Source organism: Acomys russatus, chromosome 7, assembly GCF_903995435.1.
Source record: "Acomys russatus chromosome 7, mAcoRus1.1, whole genome shotgun sequence".
NCBI lineage: Eukaryota > Metazoa > Chordata > Mammalia > Rodentia > Muridae > Acomys > Acomys russatus.
In genome coordinates this window covers 53,934,406-53,952,789 of record NC_067143.1, presented here as the reverse complement: position 1 = coordinate 53,952,789, position 18,384 = coordinate 53,934,406, and the positions used below count along the sequence as shown (strand labels likewise).

General features: G+C 48.7%; 1 protein-coding gene across 1 annotated transcript in view; it reads right to left on the bottom strand.

The window, feature by feature from the left end:
• Numa1 (nuclear mitotic apparatus protein 1) overlaps window positions 1-17,201 on the bottom strand; it is a 30,694-nt gene extending 13,493 nt beyond the window's left edge. The window contains exons 1-13 of the mRNA XM_051149328.1: window positions 17,196-17,201; window positions 16,172-16,281; window positions 12,514-12,593; window positions 11,423-11,505; window positions 10,386-10,466; window positions 9,524-9,611; window positions 8,187-8,304; window positions 7,641-7,798; window positions 7,243-7,360; window positions 7,039-7,156; window positions 6,622-6,762; window positions 5,247-5,369; window positions 1,814-5,155 (exon numbers count right to left, since the gene is read on the bottom strand). Of these exons, the coding sequence (XP_051005285.1) occupies window positions 1,814-5,155; window positions 5,247-5,369; window positions 6,622-6,762; window positions 7,039-7,156; window positions 7,243-7,360; window positions 7,641-7,798; window positions 8,187-8,304; window positions 9,524-9,611; window positions 10,386-10,466; window positions 11,423-11,505; window positions 12,514-12,593; window positions 16,172-16,281; window positions 17,196-17,201 (4,566 nt within the window). The remainder of the gene's footprint in view (window positions 1-1,813; window positions 5,156-5,246; window positions 5,370-6,621; window positions 6,763-7,038; window positions 7,157-7,242; window positions 7,361-7,640; window positions 7,799-8,186; window positions 8,305-9,523; window positions 9,612-10,385; window positions 10,467-11,422; window positions 11,506-12,513; window positions 12,594-16,171; window positions 16,282-17,195) is intronic.
• Between the last annotated feature and the right edge of the window lie 1,183 nt (window positions 17,202-18,384).

Below are 18,384 nucleotides of genomic sequence, written 5' to 3'. Positions count from 1 at the left end.
CACACACACACACACACACACACAGACTTTTTAAAACATAGAAACGAACAGGACAACTACTCTGCTCTTCTAACAGAGGTTGTCAAAGTACATTCACTCATTTCTCCCTCCTCCCCCCAAACAGCCAGAGCAGCGCTCCCAGACCTCTTTCCAATCTCCAAGGGCTGTTAGCAATATGACAGCAGTAGGGCCGCTGTGGTTAGCGTTGGGAGAAGAGAACGCTGGAAGACAAGAGCAGAGCAGCGCAGCGCACACCCAAGCCCCTCCCCCCAACAACCACAAAGAGAAAGGGCAAAGGGGGATCACAGCAGCCCCAAGCACCCCTGCTTCCTCCAGGCATTCTGGGAGCTGAAGCATGAACAGGCAGCAGAGGAAGAAGCAACAGGCTCCAGTGCTAACTGCTTGCTTTCCGATTTGATCACGCCCCATTTCCTTAGAATATCTACAGTGACTAGGAAGGGGAGTGGAGAAAGTGTTCTCACTAAATACGGAGGGAGGACAGAGATCCCTGGGAGGGAAGGAAGGAGGGATGGGGGAGGGAAGGAAGAAGGGAGGGAGGGAGGGAAGGAGGGACTTAGGGAGGGAGGGAAGGAGGGATCTAGGGAGGGAGACAGACCACGTGGCCCACCTGGGGAAGACCCTGTCTACTCCTCTCAATCTTAGCTCCCTGCTTCAGAAGGCTCTCTGTGAGTGAGGCTCTGGGATAAGGCCGCAGAGAGTACTGGCTACATACTCTGAGCTTGCTAGGTTCTCTGCCCTCCAAGGGGTGCCTCACTTGTCACCTTCATACTTGGCATCCCACACTCTGGAGCAGAGAAATGCAATAATCACAAGAATTGGATTTGTTGCCAGTGCACCTGGGAAAGATGAAGCTATGTTACCTCTTGTGAAAGAAAGCGCAGAGGGGGAGAGGCCGACCTGGGATGGGCAGGGTGAGGCCCAAGAGAGGGCCTATAACACTGTACTCCGGGGCAGCCTGGGCCTTGATTCCATGGCTTGACCCTGCCTTTCACAAACAGTTCACAACAGGAGCTGGCGGAGCAAGCTGCAGCCGGGGGTCATGCACCGAGACTGGTCACCGCTTAAGCAGCCAGCATTTATCGAGAACCCCAGGCATTACCTGCTTAGTCTGCTCTCTGTGAAATACCTCTAGTTGCTCCACCTGTGCATGGGGGAGAAGCAATGCAGACAGTGAGATGAGGCTACTGCCAAACCGACCTCACTTGGACTCTGATACTTCTTCCAAAGAGTGTATGTGGTCAGCATGGGCAACCAGGGGAATGACAATGAGAAGGTGGGAGGGAGAGAGAAAGAGGAGGTGGGGAGGCCTGCTGGAGCCAGGTAACAGGATATATTATGCCTGTGATCAGAACATTTGGGAGAAGGCAGGAAGATGAAGAGTTCAAGGCTATATCTTTAGCTATATACTAAGTTCATGGCTAGGATGAGTTACATTAGACCCTGTTTTTAAACACCAGTTTGCCTGCTTCAGTTTGCCTCTTCAGAATCAGCTTTCAAAGGAGGTCATAGATATTGTCCTTACTGGGGTGGGGGTGAGGGTGGGGGTGGCTATAACCCCAGGAGGCCTCAAATTCATGATGCTCCTCCTGACTGAGCCTCCCCAGTGCTGAGATTCCAGGTATGCACTACCACAGGCTGTTGTTAACATTCTCTTTAGGACAAACTTGGGAGTCTGTTTTCTTTTTGTGCTACCCAGTGAATGAAGGCAGCGGGCTACCGCAGTACAGACCTGGCTAAGGGGTGAGCAAAGGGCTACAGAGTGTAGAGGACACAGAGTGAACGGACACTTTACCTGGGTGGTGAGTTTCTGCCTCTCCTCTTGGAACCTCTGCCTTTCCTCTAGAACCTTCACCTTGGCACCTTCGTACTTGGCAGTCATCACCTCCAACTCTCGGGTAGTACTCTGTGCTTCTTGTCGCATCTCAGCCAGATGGGTCTCCGCATCAGTGCGCACAGCTGCCAACTCCTGCACGTACTTCTCCCGGGCTTGGTCTAGCTCTACTTCCAGAAACTGCCGGCCGAGGTTGGCCCGCTCTCCCAGCCCCCGGTTCTCTTCTGCCAGCAGGCCGTGAGCCTTCTTCAGCATGCTCAGCTGCTCTGCATAGCTGGCCTTCTCTGCCCGAAGCTGCTGGGCTGCTCGCTCCTGCTCAACAACCTTCTGCCGCAAAGACCCAAGCTCTCCAAGCTCCCGCTGTGCCCGCATTAGCTCTGCCCGCAGCCCACCAGCTGCCTGCCTGCTCTGCTCTATCTCCTCCCGGTGGCGCTTCTCAGTGGCTGCCTGCTCAGCCTGCAGCTGCTGGCAAAGGTGCTTGGCAGGCAGCAGCTCGCTTACCAGGGCCTGTGTGCTGGTATGCTCCAGCTGCAGGGCAGAAAGAGCTTGCTCCTTTTGGAAGAACTTTTCCTGCCAGGTCTTCAATTCCTGGCCCAGTTCCTCTGCTCGCTCTGCCTGTGAGGCCAGCTCCTGCCTCAAGTTCTCCGAAACTACACGTTGTTTTTCCACCTCCTCCCGCAGGCTCTGTACCTCTTCGCGTAGAGCTGCGCTGCGCTCTGCTGCTCTGGCACTACTGCTGGCTGTCTCCACCTGAAGTAGGCGCAGCCTCTCTTCCAGCTTCTGGCTCTTCTCCGATTCAGCTACAACCAGGCGCTTCAGCTCCTTGCTCTCCCCCTCCTTCTCTAGAACTTGGCGGTTGAGGATGGATACCTCTTCTTCCAAGCTGCTGATAAGACTGCTTTTTCTCTCAGCCTCCTGCTGGCCACGCGCCACCTGGGCCTTCCACTCTTCCTCAGCTTTGGTATGGTCCTGGGCTTTGGCACGGAGCGCTGTCAGCTCTCTCTGAGCTGAGGCTGAAGCAGCTTGGCTGTGCCCTAGCTCCCGAGCCTTCTCCTCTAACTGGCCCTGCAGTGTCTCCAGGGCTTTGTCCTGCTCAGCCCGGGAAGCACGCTCAGACTCCAGGCTGTGTGTCAGGCCTTCAACCTGCTGCTGCCGCTGCTGACACTGTTGCTCTAGTTTGCTGACCGCTGCCCGAAGTGCCTCCAACTCGGGGCTTGGTGCCTCTGTCTTTGCAGCTGTCTCCAAGTGGGTTTCTGGGCCAGAAGCATCTTCTCCAGCGGTACCCCCTGCAGAGTGCTCTTTTTCTTTCTTGACTAACTGGGTTTTCAGCTGTTCCAAAGTCTGCTGAAGGTCCTTCAGCTCTGCTCTTTGAGCTGCCTCTTGCCCACGAAGTTTGGCAAGCTCCTGATCTTTGCCTTCCTTTTCCATTAGGGCATGGGCCAGCGCGTCTTGTAGGGCAGCAAGCTCCACGCGCTGCTCATTGAGGGTGTTCTGCAGCCGCACCTCAAGCTCTGCCTTGGCTGCCCGCTCCTGAGCCAGGTCAGCTTGGGCCTGGCCCCGCTCCTGGGTCAGCCGAGCTACCTCCCTCTCTTGCTGGCCGCGTTCCTCTTGCTGCTTCCCCTGGCTCTCCATCAGGGCTGCCCTCAGCCTCTTCAGTTCACTGCCCACTTGCTCAGCTTCGCGCTCCATCGCCTTCAGCGCTGCTTGTGTACTGGAGACCGGCCGTCCCTGCTGCTCTTCCAGCCAGCCAGACTCTCTGTTTCCAGCCCTCGGGGGCTCTTTAAGCAGCTCAAGTGAGGCTGCTTCTTGCTGCTCACCTGCCCTGAGCACCAAGGCCCTCAGGCAGGCCACCTCCTTATTAGTGGCAGCCATCTTCTCCTGCAGAGTGGACATATCATCTACCAGCTTCTGTGCTCTGACTTCTTTCTCTTGGATCTGCTGGAGGGCTTTGGCCAGGCTGGCATGAAGCTGGGCCAGCTGACTCGGCTGCTGGCCCTCACTGTGGCTCTCCTCTGCCTCCTCCTGCACCTCCTGGCCAGCCTTCAAAGCCACTAGCTGTTCCTGCAACATGGCGCTGTATCTTGCCTCCTCTTGTTGCCTAGCTTCAAACCGCCTCTGCCAGCTCTCAAGCTCCCCGAGGAGCTGGTCACGCTCGCTCTTAGCTCTGCTCTGGGAGGCGGTGCTCTCTGCCAGCTCACGGCGCAAGGCTGCAGTCTCGGCCTGCTGAGCCCGCTCAAGCTGCTGTAACTGGGCCTGCAGCGCTTTTCGTCCCGCCTTCTCTTGGTCTAACTCCTTCCGTTCCTGCTCATGCTGCTCCATCAGGCTTCGGGACTCTGCCTCCATCTTAGCGACACAGCGCTGCTGCTCCTCCAGGGCATTTGCAGCCCTGCGCTTCTCCTGCTCAAGGCTGCCCTCAGTAATCTTCAAAGTCTCCTCAAGGGCCTGCAGCTGCTCTTGGAGCTGGGCCTTCTCTTGGACCACTTTTTCTCTCTCAGTTGCTTTTTGCTGCTCAGCCTTCAGCTGGGCCTCCAGCTCTGTCACCTGAGCTTGGGCCTGATGCTGTTCCTGGTGGGCAGCTTCAATGCAGGCGCGGAGTTCTTCTATCTTTTGGCTCAGCTCTGCCTTTGCCTGCTGGGCTTGTGTGACTGAGGTCTGCGCACTGTCCCTAGCTTCATTAGAAGCCTGAAGTTGCTGCTGCAGACTCTCTAGCTTGGCAGCCCTCTCCTTCTCCAATGTCTCCAGCTGCTGGCGAACAGTGTCCCGTTCCCTTAGAGAGGCCTCTTGAGCCTCAACAGCGGTGGCCAGCTGCTGGGCGTGATCCTGCCTGGCCGCCTCCCGTTCCTTGGCTGCCTCTTCCAATTGCTGCTCCTTCTGCTTCAGGCTGCTGCTCAGCTGCTCCACCTGCTGGCGGAGGCCCTGGGCAGCCTGTTCTTGCTCTTGCAAGGTCTGTAGCATCTGAGCCTGTTCCTTTTGGGCCTGTTCTTTTAGGCTGGCCAGTTTCTGATCCTGCTCCTGCAGGGTGGCATTGAGTGCTGTCAGAGAGGCCACCTGGGCAGTGAGCTGAGCCCCCTGGGCCTGGGAGGCCTGCTCTAGCTCCTCCTTGGCCTGGCTGAGGTTGGAGATGGAGCTCTGCAGGTCAGCAATCAAGCTGGCCAGCTGCTGCTTTTCTTCTTCAAAGTGGCCCCGCTCAGCAAGCAACTGGGCTTCCTGCTGGCCACGTTCACACACCAGTGTCTCGATACGGGCTTGGAGCTGGGTGTTGTCTGCAGCAAGTCTGGCTGCCTCTTCCTTCAGGGTTTCCAGCTGTTGGGATAAAGAGACAAATGGGGATCAAGAGAACACCAGGAACCAAGCCCATCCCATTGCCTTACCGGCTGCTTCTGTCTACTCTTACCTGCAAGGCGTCCCCCAGCACCTCACCCTTCTCCTGGGCTGGGCTCTCCCCTAGCTGAGCTGCTCGTTCTTCCAGCTGGGAAAGCTTCCCCTGAAGGATTTCATTCTTCTCTTCAAGACATTTCTTGGAGTGAACAAGAGACGCGTGAAAACAGAGAAATGGAACAGTCACCCAACTATTGCATGGGCCCTCATCTCACACACATCACAAAGTGTAAGACTTGATGACCTTGTTACCTAGCTCTCCCTTTGCCCTGGCTCAGGAGAAAACCCTCAGACCATGGGTCTGAGCAAGGGTAATGGTTCTCTCAAAACTATAGAGATGGAGAATAAGGATCAAGAGTTAAAAGACCAAGATGGGCCCCAAGACACTGTCTCCAAGCATCATCAACAAAAAAGAAAACATGGGTCTGGAACTTCTAAGAACCTGACTTTCTACTACCAATTCCATGGATGAATTAAGTCAAAATGCACAAAGCTTACTTCCAATCTCCTTACCATGTAGCCTTACTAACACAAGTTGTGACTCGCACACTGCCCAAATGCTTCAGGAACCGCCTGGGCATCTACACCAGCCGAGCCTCATCTGGCCCACATCTGCTTCCCCTCAAGTGTGGGGACAAAGCAACATGATGGATTTACCTCTGAACTCCAAATCTACCCACAGGCTGAGGCAGAGTTACTGTCTGTTTTACAGTGGAAGCTCCTATCTCCCAGATTCTAAGTGCTATGCCCAAGAGGTACTTGGGTTAGGAAGTGGCAGAGCTGGGCTCTTAGTAACAGCGACAGTAGCACAGATTGTACATCCCTAATCTAGAGTTTGGAATCCAAAATGACCCCAAATCCAAAACTTTCTGAGCTCCAACAGGATGCCCAAGAAAGTTTTGGATTTTGAACAAATCACTGAGGTAGAATCCTGTAACTCTGGTATACAGGGGACAAGATTCCAAAGCCAGTTTAGGCTACAGAGCTAGGCTGCTGTAAATTAAAAAAAGAAAAAAAAGCTTCAGACTGATTTAGACTTTAGATTAAGGGACGAGCAATTTATATTATCTATGCAAATGTTCCAAAATGAGAAAACCTCTCTGATACATTTATGATACCAAACATTTGAGCAAAGAATACCCACCCTAAAAATCACAACTAATTCACTAAGAGCTTACCAGCTGCCCTTCAATCTCACAATAGCTAACAGGATCAGTCCCCTTAGAGACTGATTAATGTTTCCAAGATCCACACTTCAGAGTTCACAGCTACACTGCACTCAACCTATTCCCTCTACTAAAAACCCTGACGAGGCAGCTCATCACTCCAGGACTCAGCAGAGCGATGAGCTATATGTACAAAGTGTGGCCAGCTCCCCAGACAAGGGTTACCTTATCCTGGAGGGCTGTGCTGAGCTCATTTTCCAGATGAGCCTGTTTCTCTGCCCACTCCTGAGAAGCCGTGCTGTGCTCCTCTATCAGGTCGTTGAATGCACCCTGAAGTTGTTGCAAGTGGCTTGCAAACTCTCGCACCTGAGACATGAGCAGGGTAAGAGCTGGTACCCCGCTCTAGCTACTCCTTGAAGCCCAGGCCCTGGGGACTCCAGTGATCCTTCCCCACCCTGAATCCAATCACAACCAATCAGATCTCTCATTCATGACCATCCATCATCACTTAGAGCTGCTGGAGCACCCTTGCAGGAACCAGTAACAAGAAAAAGTGACGGAGGTCCAAGCCTGGTTCTAGACAGTCCTCTCAGCCCTCTTGGGGAAACCTCCCAACTACTTGAGCCGGCCAGTCCCCCTCACCTTAAAGGAAAGGTCCCCATTCTCCTCAGAGAGCTGGCTAATCTTTCGATCCATCTGGTTCTTCTCTGTCTTCAGGTTCTGACACTGTTTCAACGTCTCATGCAGCCGCATGGTGAGGCTGCCAGGAAGAGGAGCATGAGACTAGTGTGGTCCCTACCTGGGCCAGCAGGGACGGGATGCCGGCAGGGGCAGGGAGAGCCATACCTCTCATTCTTGCTGCGGAGCTCCTCCAGCTCCCCAGGCTCCTGGGAGCTGGCTGCCTGCTTCTCGTTCAGCAGAGCAAGGTGGTCAATGCGCTGCTGCATCATGGCTATCTGTGCATCTGCCCAAGGCAGGGGAGGATACGAGAATCAGCAAAGATACAGGGGACACGAAAAGTGCAAAGGAGGCACATGGTATCCATTCCACAGAAAAGGGACATGGTGCCGGAACAAAACCCAATGTCTAACAGGCCAGACTGACACTTACGCCAGAAATGAGCTCACAGCTCCACTGTCAACACAAGGGACAAGATGGTACACAGAGCTGTCACCAGGGCGTCCCTGGGTGCAAATTCCAAATGCTCCCCATCTACCAGCACCCACACACTGTCAGGTTCCTACCCTTCTCCGTGAGGCGCTTCAGGCTCTCAGACAGCTCCAGCTCCAGCTCATCCCTGTTGTTCCTCTCATCTGCCAGCTGTTTCTTCAGCCGCCTCATCTGGAACTGTGGGGTCTGCAGGATGTCGCCCATAGGGGAGGATGGAGAGCCTGAGAGGAAGCTAAGGAAGGAGATGGCAAAGATGCCAGGGTGAGCCTAAGGTCTGAAGTGAGCAGCAGCAGCTAGGGTGGGGCAGCGCCAGTGACCGTAATGACCATGGGTTAGGAAGCCACTGTGCCTGGGTCTGTCTGCAAGGCAGCCTCACGTTCCGGGGAGAGCCTGCAGAACCTTTTCTTCTCCTCCTCTATGCCTTAATTTCCTGGCTGAAGAATTGGAGATGTATATTTTCCAAGGAAGAAGGGAACTATTTTTGGGGGCAGGCTAACTCACAACACATCCCCAGTCTACACACTCTCAAAGCACTTAATGGCGTAAAAAGCTGGCCAACAGCTTAGCCTCCAGTACCCAAGAACTGACTAGATGGGTGTGGAGACAGGCCCAGGACGTACTTGTTCTCGCTAGAAGATGAAGCGATCCTCTGTATTTCTAGGAAGCGAATCTTCCTCTTGGCCTGGTGGCTGGGTGGAGAAAGCTCTTCAGAGAGTGTGCTGGAGTAGGTGTAAGGAACTAGGGCAGGAAGCAGACAGACCAACAGCGGTTAGCAAGAGGTGAGCAGAGCAGGACAACAGTACCTGAGTAGGGTGACTTTGCAGACACACATAAACTGAAGAGGCAATTGCCAGGCAGAACCTGACCCATGAGCTCAAGGTGTTTTAAAAGATAAGTGCAAGGCTTCTACTTCCTCAGAGCAAAATATTCAAAAGAGCATGGTGGCGTGACAAAGCTCCCCTCATAGTCAGAAACTGGAACAAGCCCTCATGTCAGCACTGCAGAGGCATCATGAGAGCCCAGTGTCAAGTCTGCCAACAGAACCTATGTTGGTGCCAGCCTCTGTGAAACACTTGCACATGTGGTTCCCACGACCACTTTCTCAGGACTACATTATCTCTAATCACCCCCTTCTCCCTCTTGCCAGACATCTGATGCGCCCTCTTTGCTCTGCCCACAGTGCCAGCAGCTTCAATGGCAGACAAGCTGACCTGCAAATTTGTATCTGACTCAGAGAACTTTCTTACATTTTAGACTCCCGTTCTAACACAACCCTGACCATGAAGAATCTTCAACAGCCAGAAGAGAATTTGGCTCAGTCCCAGGAGCAGCAGCTGACCTCTTCATGAGAGATGGAGACTCTCACTTCGTGAGGTACTTGGCATGTCTACACTCAATCCCCTTACCAGGTTTACTGGTTTTATGTACCTGACTCCCACCTACAACGAGCTGCATGAAGGGAAACCTTTTCCAAGGTTTCCAAAATGTGTTTAACTCCAACTTCTAAACCTACAGTTGAAAAGACAAAGGCAAGGGGACAGAGATGGCTGAGCAGGTCAAGCAGATCTATGTTCAGTTTCCATCATCTGCACGACAGCTTACAACTAGGAGCTGTTACCCCGGTTCCAGGGGACCCGGCCTCTGTGGGCACCCAGCACACACATGGTGTGTGACTGCATGACATACATGCAATAAAAACACCCATACATATAAGATAAAATAAAATAAATCACGCAAAAAAGCAAAACAAAACAATGTGAGAAGTGGAAGTCAGTATCACCCTAATGCAGATGAGGTCAGTTAGGAGCACCTGCTGAACTTCTCTCGGGCAGCAGGGGGCCACTCCAGATGGTCTGAGATAATTAACGAATGGCTCAGAGGATCCCAGAACTCCTCTGCTCAGAGAGAAAGGGGGAGCGGGGTGGGGGTGGGGGTCCACACAAGTGGCCCTACTCACCTTTCTCCAAGAACTTCTCTAGGTCCTCAGTAAGGTTCAGGGAATCCTCATGATCCAGCATAAACTTCAGGATGACAGCTAACTCAGCCTGTGCCACGGGGAGAGAAAGGTGTTAGGGATGCCACTGAAGGGAGACTCAGCACTTATCCCCACAGTGCTCAAACCCCAGGGCATGCTGGACCCTTCTTTTTCCCATAATGCTGAAGCTCCACGGCCTGACCCACAACACATCAGTTCTACCTGTTCGTCCCCTACCAGAAAACTTTTAAACATAACTTTAATGACATCTTGCAAATAACCTCTACCAGAACAAAAAAATCAGTGGAGTAACAAGTACACACACAGGGACACCACAGGAAAATGAAGTCATTTCTACATGTTCTCCAAATAACAGAGAAGACAACTAAAAACATGCATGTGAAAAAGGCCTCAGAAGTCAATCTCTTAAAAAGTTAACAGCTGTGCTTGCAGATTAGAGTACTGGCAGTATCATTTCCTTCTTTGTACTTCAACATTTTCTGCTTTTTAAAACAATGAATGGCTGTCATTACTACAAATATTAAATTTTTAGAGAAAAAAAAATTTTTATTTAATGAGAAACGATTAGGGGCTGGAGAGATGGCTCAGAGGTTAAGAGCACTGGTTGCTCTTCAAAAGGGCCTGAGTTCAATTCCTAGCAACGATATGGTGGCTCACAACCATCTATAATGAGATCTGGTGCCCTCTTCTGTCATGCAAGCATATATGCAGGCAGAGCACTGTATACATAACAAATAAGTAAGTCTTTTAAGAAAGAGAGAAAGGAAGAGGCAAAGGAAGCTGAGACTGGGCTGGAAAGTGGGGTAACAGCACAAGAGCCTACCTGAATCCTATATTCAATCTGCTCCCAGTCCCGGGGATTTCTGGAGCTCATGGTGGAGTGATATAAAAACAGCATTACCATCTAGAAGCCAAACAAAGAGGTACAGTCACTGAGCAAGATAGGTCTCGTCCTAGTTCCCACTCGAGAGCTGTTTTGAGGACTCTGAGCTATTCTCTTTCAGAATTTCTATAATTAGCAGTCCCAAGTCACCATCCTTAACAGTCCCAGGAGGCGAGATGGCTCAATGATTAAAAGCACTCTTCTAGAGGACCAGGGTTCAATTCCCAGCACCCACATGGCAGCTCACAACTGTCTGTAACTCATGTTCGAGGGGATGGTACCCTCACACAGACATACATGTAGGCAAAACACCAAATGCACATAAAAGTAAACCTTAAAAAAAATCCCAGGAGACACCTTGTTTTCCAAAATAAATCGAAGGGCTCACCAGGCAGTGGTGGCACATGCTTTTAATCCCAGTATTCAGGAGGCAGAGGCAGCAGATCTCTGAGTTTGAAGCCAACCTGGTCTACAGAGTGAGTTCAAGACAGCCAGAGCTACACAGAGAAATGCTGTCTTGGAGAGGGAGAAAAAAAAAAAAAATCAATAACAATCGATCAATCAATCAATCAATCAATCAATCCAAGGGCTCAATGCTCACAGAGCAAAAGACGGGAGTCAGAATTTCATACAGCTGAATTTCTTGACTTGTGGAATCATGAGCATAAACTACATACCAACACCCAGTAGAGAAAATGAAGTCAACTGAGCCTGAAGAAAAATATGATGATCCCTGAGTGAGAACTGACCCCTGCAAACCTCCATCACGGGCATTAGTGTTGGTCAGTGAAGTTCTTTGTCAATGACCATGGAATTCTTAGACAAAAAATGACCTCTACCGAAGCCAACGTGCTGGCCTTGCCTCCACATCTGAAGAGTCCCAGAAACAAAAGTCTCAGATCTCCTCCATCAGCTCCAGAAAAAGCCTTGCAGATTTCTCAAGTCCCTGCCACCCAAGTCTGGTATCCCACAGGTACCTTGGCCAGTTCCATCTCGGACCCCTCCATCACTTTCTGCACAGACACCAGGCATTGTGAAGATGAGGGATGCTTCCAGTTTTCTGCAATGATAACCATGTAGCAGACACTGAGCTCTCAAAATGCCTCAACTTCAGAAACAGAAGTACAATCTCCGAGGAGACAAAACGAAGGACCCCTTATTCCTAATGTTCTCTCTCACCTGAAGTCAGTTCTACATTGGGCAGCCCAAGGGCTCCATGGACAGTAGTAGACTAAAGCTGCCAGGGCATTAGCAGTAACTCTAGGCCAAGACTCACTCTCACCTGGCAGCTCATCACTTCCTCCCCTGAGCATCACAGAAGGAGCCAGAGCTATGAGATCATTCTGTAGTCCTATTCCAACTAAGGCTGCAGAGGAGGTCTATAGCTGAGTGCACTTAGATGACACTTTGCCCTTATGCTGCTAGAACATTTCACATAGGGACAAAATCTCACCTGCCCAACAATTCTCTTGAAGTAGAAATGGCAGCCAGCAGCTCAAGATGACAGATTCTGAGATACACAGATGACCAGGGAAGAGGATGTGACATGCTCCGTGCCCCAAGTTTCACTAACATTTTTTATTTAATCCTCCCATGTACTTGATGAGCAATTATCATTATTTCCACAGAACACAGAGAGAATCTATGTCTAAAAAACTGGCCTCTGCCCTTTACCTACTAAGCAACTACCTAAGAAAACTATTTTTCCTGCAAGGAAAAGGAGTTTTCTTACAAGGGTAATGTGAAACCTTTTCTCCCCTGTCTCTTCAAAGTAGGGAGAACACAAGACCAAAGTGATATCAACCCTCGGGTCTATCTGGACCTGACATGGATTCTGGGACTGAAGAGACATTCTTTTTTTTCTTCTTTTTTTTCTTTTTTTGAGACATTTTTCTTAACATAAGCTGGTGGTGGAGGCATCTTCAGATCCCGGGAGGCTGATGCAGCTGTTTGTCTTTTTGCTAGAGTAAGGTGTCCTGAACCTTTTTTTGGCCAAACATCTATGACCGAGTCCTCTGGTTCCCAAGTCCCAGGAGCTCAGAGCTGTCAAGCTAGTTAAGATACTTACTCTGTAGAAAACTGCAAACAAAGTCTAGTCTTTCTGGCAGTGGCTGCTGCAGGATTTGTTGCCCCTCTTCAGTGTTGTGGCTAAAACAAACAAAAAGAGCAAACTTAAGACAGGAGCAGTTACCCATCTTTGCCTCACTGCCTACCTACAGCCCCCCTTCCCCTTCAGGCCCAGTCTGTTCTAGGCCTGGAGGCAATAAAGAAGATTCAAGAACGTTGCTTTATTCTGATGAAATTGTGTGGTGGGTGAGAAATGGAGACTTGAAGCCTAGTCCTTCTATAAACCATGACACTCTGCCCACCCATTTGTAGTGCAAGAAAGTTTTATAGGAAGGAGCTGGGAAGAGATGGCAAAAATGAACGAGAAGCTACATTAAACAGCCAGGAGTGGCTCAAGTCTAACATGTCAGGAAACATGGCAAAAGTAAAGGGGGAGAGGTCCGTAGGAAGAGAAAACAGGGCCAAGATCTGAAAAACTGGGTGACAACAAGGCTCTGAAGTGACAGGGCAAAGTTCCCACAGTCCACACTAGGCATAGGAAGAAATGGCTGAAGACTGACGACTCCAAGAGGTCATTACAAGAAGCAATCATTCTTCATGGACGCCCTTGCCTTCCCCCAAATGTCCCAACAGCCAACACAAAGGACTGAGAAACAAGCAAGGGAGGCAGGCAGCTGGGAGTGCTCCCACACAGCCAGGCAGCTTCATTTTCTGAGGTGACTTTGCTTCTCCACCTTAGGTTAGAAGACTAAGTTATCTCTAGATGTAGCTGGGAATACTAACGATCAAAGATGTCCAGACACCTCAAGATCTCAATCCTCAGATATCAGCCACGTTTCTGGAGAGAAGGGCTGGCTCTAGAACCTTCCAGTGCTAGAGACATCCTTGTAAACCCAGGTGCACTCATACCATGACCATGAGTTACCTCACCTTTTCCTGGGCAGGAAAGACTTCTTCCAGGTAAAGCCCCTCCCCATTCCAGTCAGGAGGTATTGGGGCTGCTAGCAAATAAGTGTGACTCATACAGTCTTGAAAGTGCTGATCTGACTCATTTTAAAACAAACAACAACAAAAACTTCCCTACCCACCCACACTTGGAAACTCAGTAACCCCTTGCCTCCATGAGACGAGTATCATATTTACCTAAAGTAAGAGATTTCTCTACCCAAATGTTCACAAAAAAGACTTGTTTAAATCAAGTGAAGCTAGGTGTGGCACTTCCCACCTAAAACAATCCCAGCATCTGAGGTAGAGGCACAAGGATTAGGATTCAAGGCCAACCTAATCTTTAAATTATATGTGTATAGATATATGTAGAAAAGACTTTCCTGAAGGTGCTGCCAAACTGTACTCAAAAGATTCATTTTGCTGAGTTGTCTAGCATGAACTTTTTGGGGTGCAGCTGCCTGAGTCCCCTGTGCCCTGTAGGTAGGTAACACACATGTGAGCCAGCACAGTAGATGGGGGGAACCGCTCTTGGGTCTGCTGCCAGCACCTGTATGTGGTGGTGCTCCATCACTTCTGTGCATCTCCCCAGGAGAAGTAACACAACATGGACCACCCTACTGCTTTTGTAATCAAGTCGAGGAAATTCATCTTTTCTTCTAAAAAATAAAATAAAAGGCTTTTCTATGTGTGGGTGTTTTGACTGCATGTATGCTATGCCCATGGAGGTCATGCCCATGGAAGTCATAAAAAAATATATAAATCCTCTGGAACTGGAGCTACAGAACATGTGAGCCACCATGTGGGTGGTAGGAATTGAACCCAGTTACTCTGGAAGATCAACCACCAACCAGTGCTTTAGCTGCTGAGATGATTCCAACCCAGAAATTAATTTTTCCAAAAGCAAAAAATTCTGTATCTATTCTAAATTCAAGACAATGAACAAAACCAGGAGTTAGTGCTTTCTACAGGATCAAAATAATGGGATGAGGAAGAAAAAAGGAGGAAATAAATTCAGTGAGAAAAAATAAACTAGGCTACTGGCAAAAGATTTTGTGAGGGAAGGAGGGAGGGAACTCTGCCTCTCCTGGAACTATGCACACCAGGCTGGAATTCATAGAGCTCCACCTGCATCTTCCTCCTGAGTGCTGGGATTAAGGGGTAAACCACCATGCCCTGTTTAGAAGACTTTTCACTATGTTGCTCATACTCACCAGCAATTCTTCTGCTTCACCTTCCGAAGCAGCTAGAACTACAGAACATGCCACCACATCTAGCTCAACTAATGATGCTAAGCACTAGAATAAAGATTTTAGTTAGCTATGGTGACAACTGTCTACAATCCTAGCAACTGGGGAACAAGATCAAGATCATCCTTCAATACAGTCAGTTTGAGGTTAGCCAGAGCTACATGAGACCGTGTCTCAAAAATAACAACAACAAAAACCCAAAATAGAATTTTAAATTTTGATCTGCTAGCAAGGGAGTACTACAAAGTAGATTTAAGAAATAGTCTTTTCCCCCCTTGGTTTTTCGAGATAGAATTTCTTTGTGTAGCCTTGGCTGTCCTGGACTCACTTTGTAGACCAGACTGGCCTTGATCTCAGAGCTCTGCCTGCCTCTGCCTCCCTGAGTGCTGGGGCACCATTGCACCCAGCTAAGAAATAATATTGACATTATACACATAGACATAAACTAGAACAAGAAGAACGATGAAGACTTGAGTGTCTGTATGCAGGACGAAGCAGAGGAAGTTTTCTTTAAAAATAAAAAGTGGGCAGTGGTGGTGAAGGCCTTTAATGCCAGCACTCCAGAGACAGTCGGGTACATCTCTCGGAGGCCAGCTTGGTCTACAGAGCAAGTTCCAGGACAGCCAGGGCTACATAAAGAAACCCTGTCTTGAAAAACCAAAAATGGAGGAGGAAGGAAGAGTATGGAAAGGACTACAGGAAGGAGGGCAGTGACCTAACATAAGTCAGTACGGTGCTTAATTGTCATGCCTCAATAGCTGGGTAAAAAAATGGGAGCATTTGAGCCAAAGGTGATTTCTTTCAAAGTAACCAAAAGTTGTTTAAAATTTCTGTAAGAAACTTCTCACCCCACACTCAAAGTTCAAAGGATAACATAAAACCATTACCATTCTAATAGGCATATCTGTCCTGGGCTGCTGCTCATCAGCACCTGACTTGCCAACAAAGAATTCCAACTCATCCTTACCCACTTAAACACACTTCTGGGCCAGTGAGAAGACTTAGCAGCTAAAAAACTATAGACTCACAAGACCGATGACCTGAGTTTAATCCCTAGAATCCATAGGGAGGAAAGAACAAGTCCTGAAAGTTATCCTCCGACCTCCTCATGAACACTGTGGCACACAAGCACTTACATTCAGTTATCACACATAGACACACTAACAACGAGATAGTGAGGCAGGGTGAATCGTGAAAAGAGGGGCACAGAAGACTACTTTTGAAACAGGAAGATTGGAAGTTCTTGGGGGAACTCTCTTCGAATTGTGCATAGGGCTTTGAAGAGCCTTCCATGCCACGGTTAGAAAGTCTCTGGATAAGACAAGACTGAATCCTCTCCCACTGAGAGGTCCAGAAACTAGAAAGGCAAAGTCAAGGTGTGAGTCTTTGAGGCCACTTACTCTTCTAATAGCCCAATCCCACCTGGTTTTCTGCTCAGAGCTGGGGTCTAGAAAGCATACTCACATGCTGTTAATAATCTTAATGAAGATGCTGCAGTCCTGGAGCTGCAGCACTGCCTCCACGGGGTCAGCAACATGCAGACTGTTCACCTGCAAGCCAAATGGAAGAGTCCGCTAAGATTTCGTAGAATGCCAGAAGCATGCAGTTCACAACATCCCCTAGGTGCTGGCACCACTATGCTCACTGTGAGTGCCTACAGTTGTAGGCTATATAGGAGTATAGGGGCAGGTGATTCCAGGATCCCCCACCTACCCCACACCTTTGCCCCCTTTCTCTTTCAAAATAGTTTCACTATTGACCCTAAGCTATCAAAAAAAAAAAAATTGGGGGGGATGTTTCGAGACAGGGTTTCTCTGTGTAGCCTTGGCTGTCCTGGACTCGCTTTGTAGACCAGGTTGGCCTCGAACTCACTGTGATCCACCTGCCTCTGCCTCCTGAGTGCTGGGATTAAAGGCGTGTGCCACCACCGCCCAGCTCCAAAAAAAGTTTAATCCCTCTAGCTTCTACTTAAAAAATGCTGGGGTTGCAAGTATTTGCCAGGCCACCAAGATTTTTAAGCTATACCTACTCACCCAGTGAATGTGCCCATACATAGCCACCAAAGGCTTTTACCAGTAAGAGCCCACTGTCCGAGCTCTCCTGGGGGCCCTAGCATCTGAAGCACACTAAACACAATGGGAAGACCCAGGTCTAGCAGGAAGACTCAGCAGGTGACTGCACTTGCTGCCAAGCTTGATGACTTGAGTTTGATCCTCAGACCTCTGCTTTGTTCTCTGACTTCTATGTGCATGTATATACACACACTATACTTATAAATAAACGTAAATAAAATATTCATTTACAAACATACTCTTTAGTCTGGAAGGAAGAAAAAGAAACAATGAAAGAATAAAATAAGTTACTTTTAAAAAGAGAAAGAGCCAGAAAGAGTGAAGTTCGCAATTCTGATCCAACTGCCTGCTCTTTTTAACCCTACAAAATTCATCAGGAGTCATATACAAATATTTCAAGTACAAAAGATACTCACCTGCATTTACAGTTAACTTCTGTAGAAAGTTCATAAATGAATCCCACAGGCACTTGGGCTCAAGGTTACCTTTACCCCTGCTAATTAACTAACTACATTTGTAACACATAGAGGGGAAGAAAAAGAAAAAAAGCTAGCTTAGGAATGAGGCTGTTTCTCACAATTTTAGAAAGTGGTTACATGAAATCAACTAGAATCTAGTGTTTATAAATGTGCTCTTTAAAGAGCAATAAGCTTGGATCCAGTGAGAGGGCTCTGTGGGTAAAGGTGCTTACTGCCAACCCTGACAACCTGAGCTCAATCCCTTGGTCCAACATGGTAGAAACTGAGAACCAACTACTGTAAGCTGTCCACTCTCTGTACACACACAGATGCTCATCGACATACAAAATAAATGTCTAAAATAATATGTAGTAAGTGAAGTCAGCACAGTGGTACATGCTCCTGGGAAGCATGGGCTACACAGCAAGGTTCCACCTCTCATATACACCCCCCCACCCCACCCCTCTCTCTCTTTTGTTTGTTTGTTTTGTTTTGTTTTTTGAGACAAAGTTTCTCTGTGGAGCCCTGGCTGTCTTGGAACTTGTTTTGTAGACCAGGCTGGCCGTGAACTCAGAGATTTGCCTGCGTCTGCCTCCCAAGTACTGGGATTAAAGGTGTGTGCCACCATGCCCGGCCTTCAATTCAAATCTTTAAGGCTCAAACTTAATAGGAATAAAACTGTAAAATCCTAATCTTATAAAAGGTACTAACTTGTCACAGTCTGTTAAAAATAATTAAGACACACAAGTTAATGGTCAGTCACCTTGTAAATGATCAAAGTTTTTAATGTGCTCAGAACTGTGCTTGTAATCATGCTAAGTACAAACTAATTCATCTACAAGGATAAGCTTAAGCCTTCTGTCCATGTTGTCAGGTTAAGCCTAAAACAATTAAAGGGAAACAAAATTTGTTTAAAATCAGGTATACTTAATATATTAGATGATGGCTCAAATTCTTCAAAAAAAAATGCTAAATATAGCATTTTAAGTATTCAAGAAAAAAGGGCTTTTCTTTTTTAAAAAAAGGTTTATTTATTTGTTATTGTGTACACAGTGCTCTGTCTGCATGTACACCTGCACGCCAGAAGAGGGTATCAGATCATATTATAGATGGTTGTGAGCCACCATGTGGTTGCTGGGAATTGAAC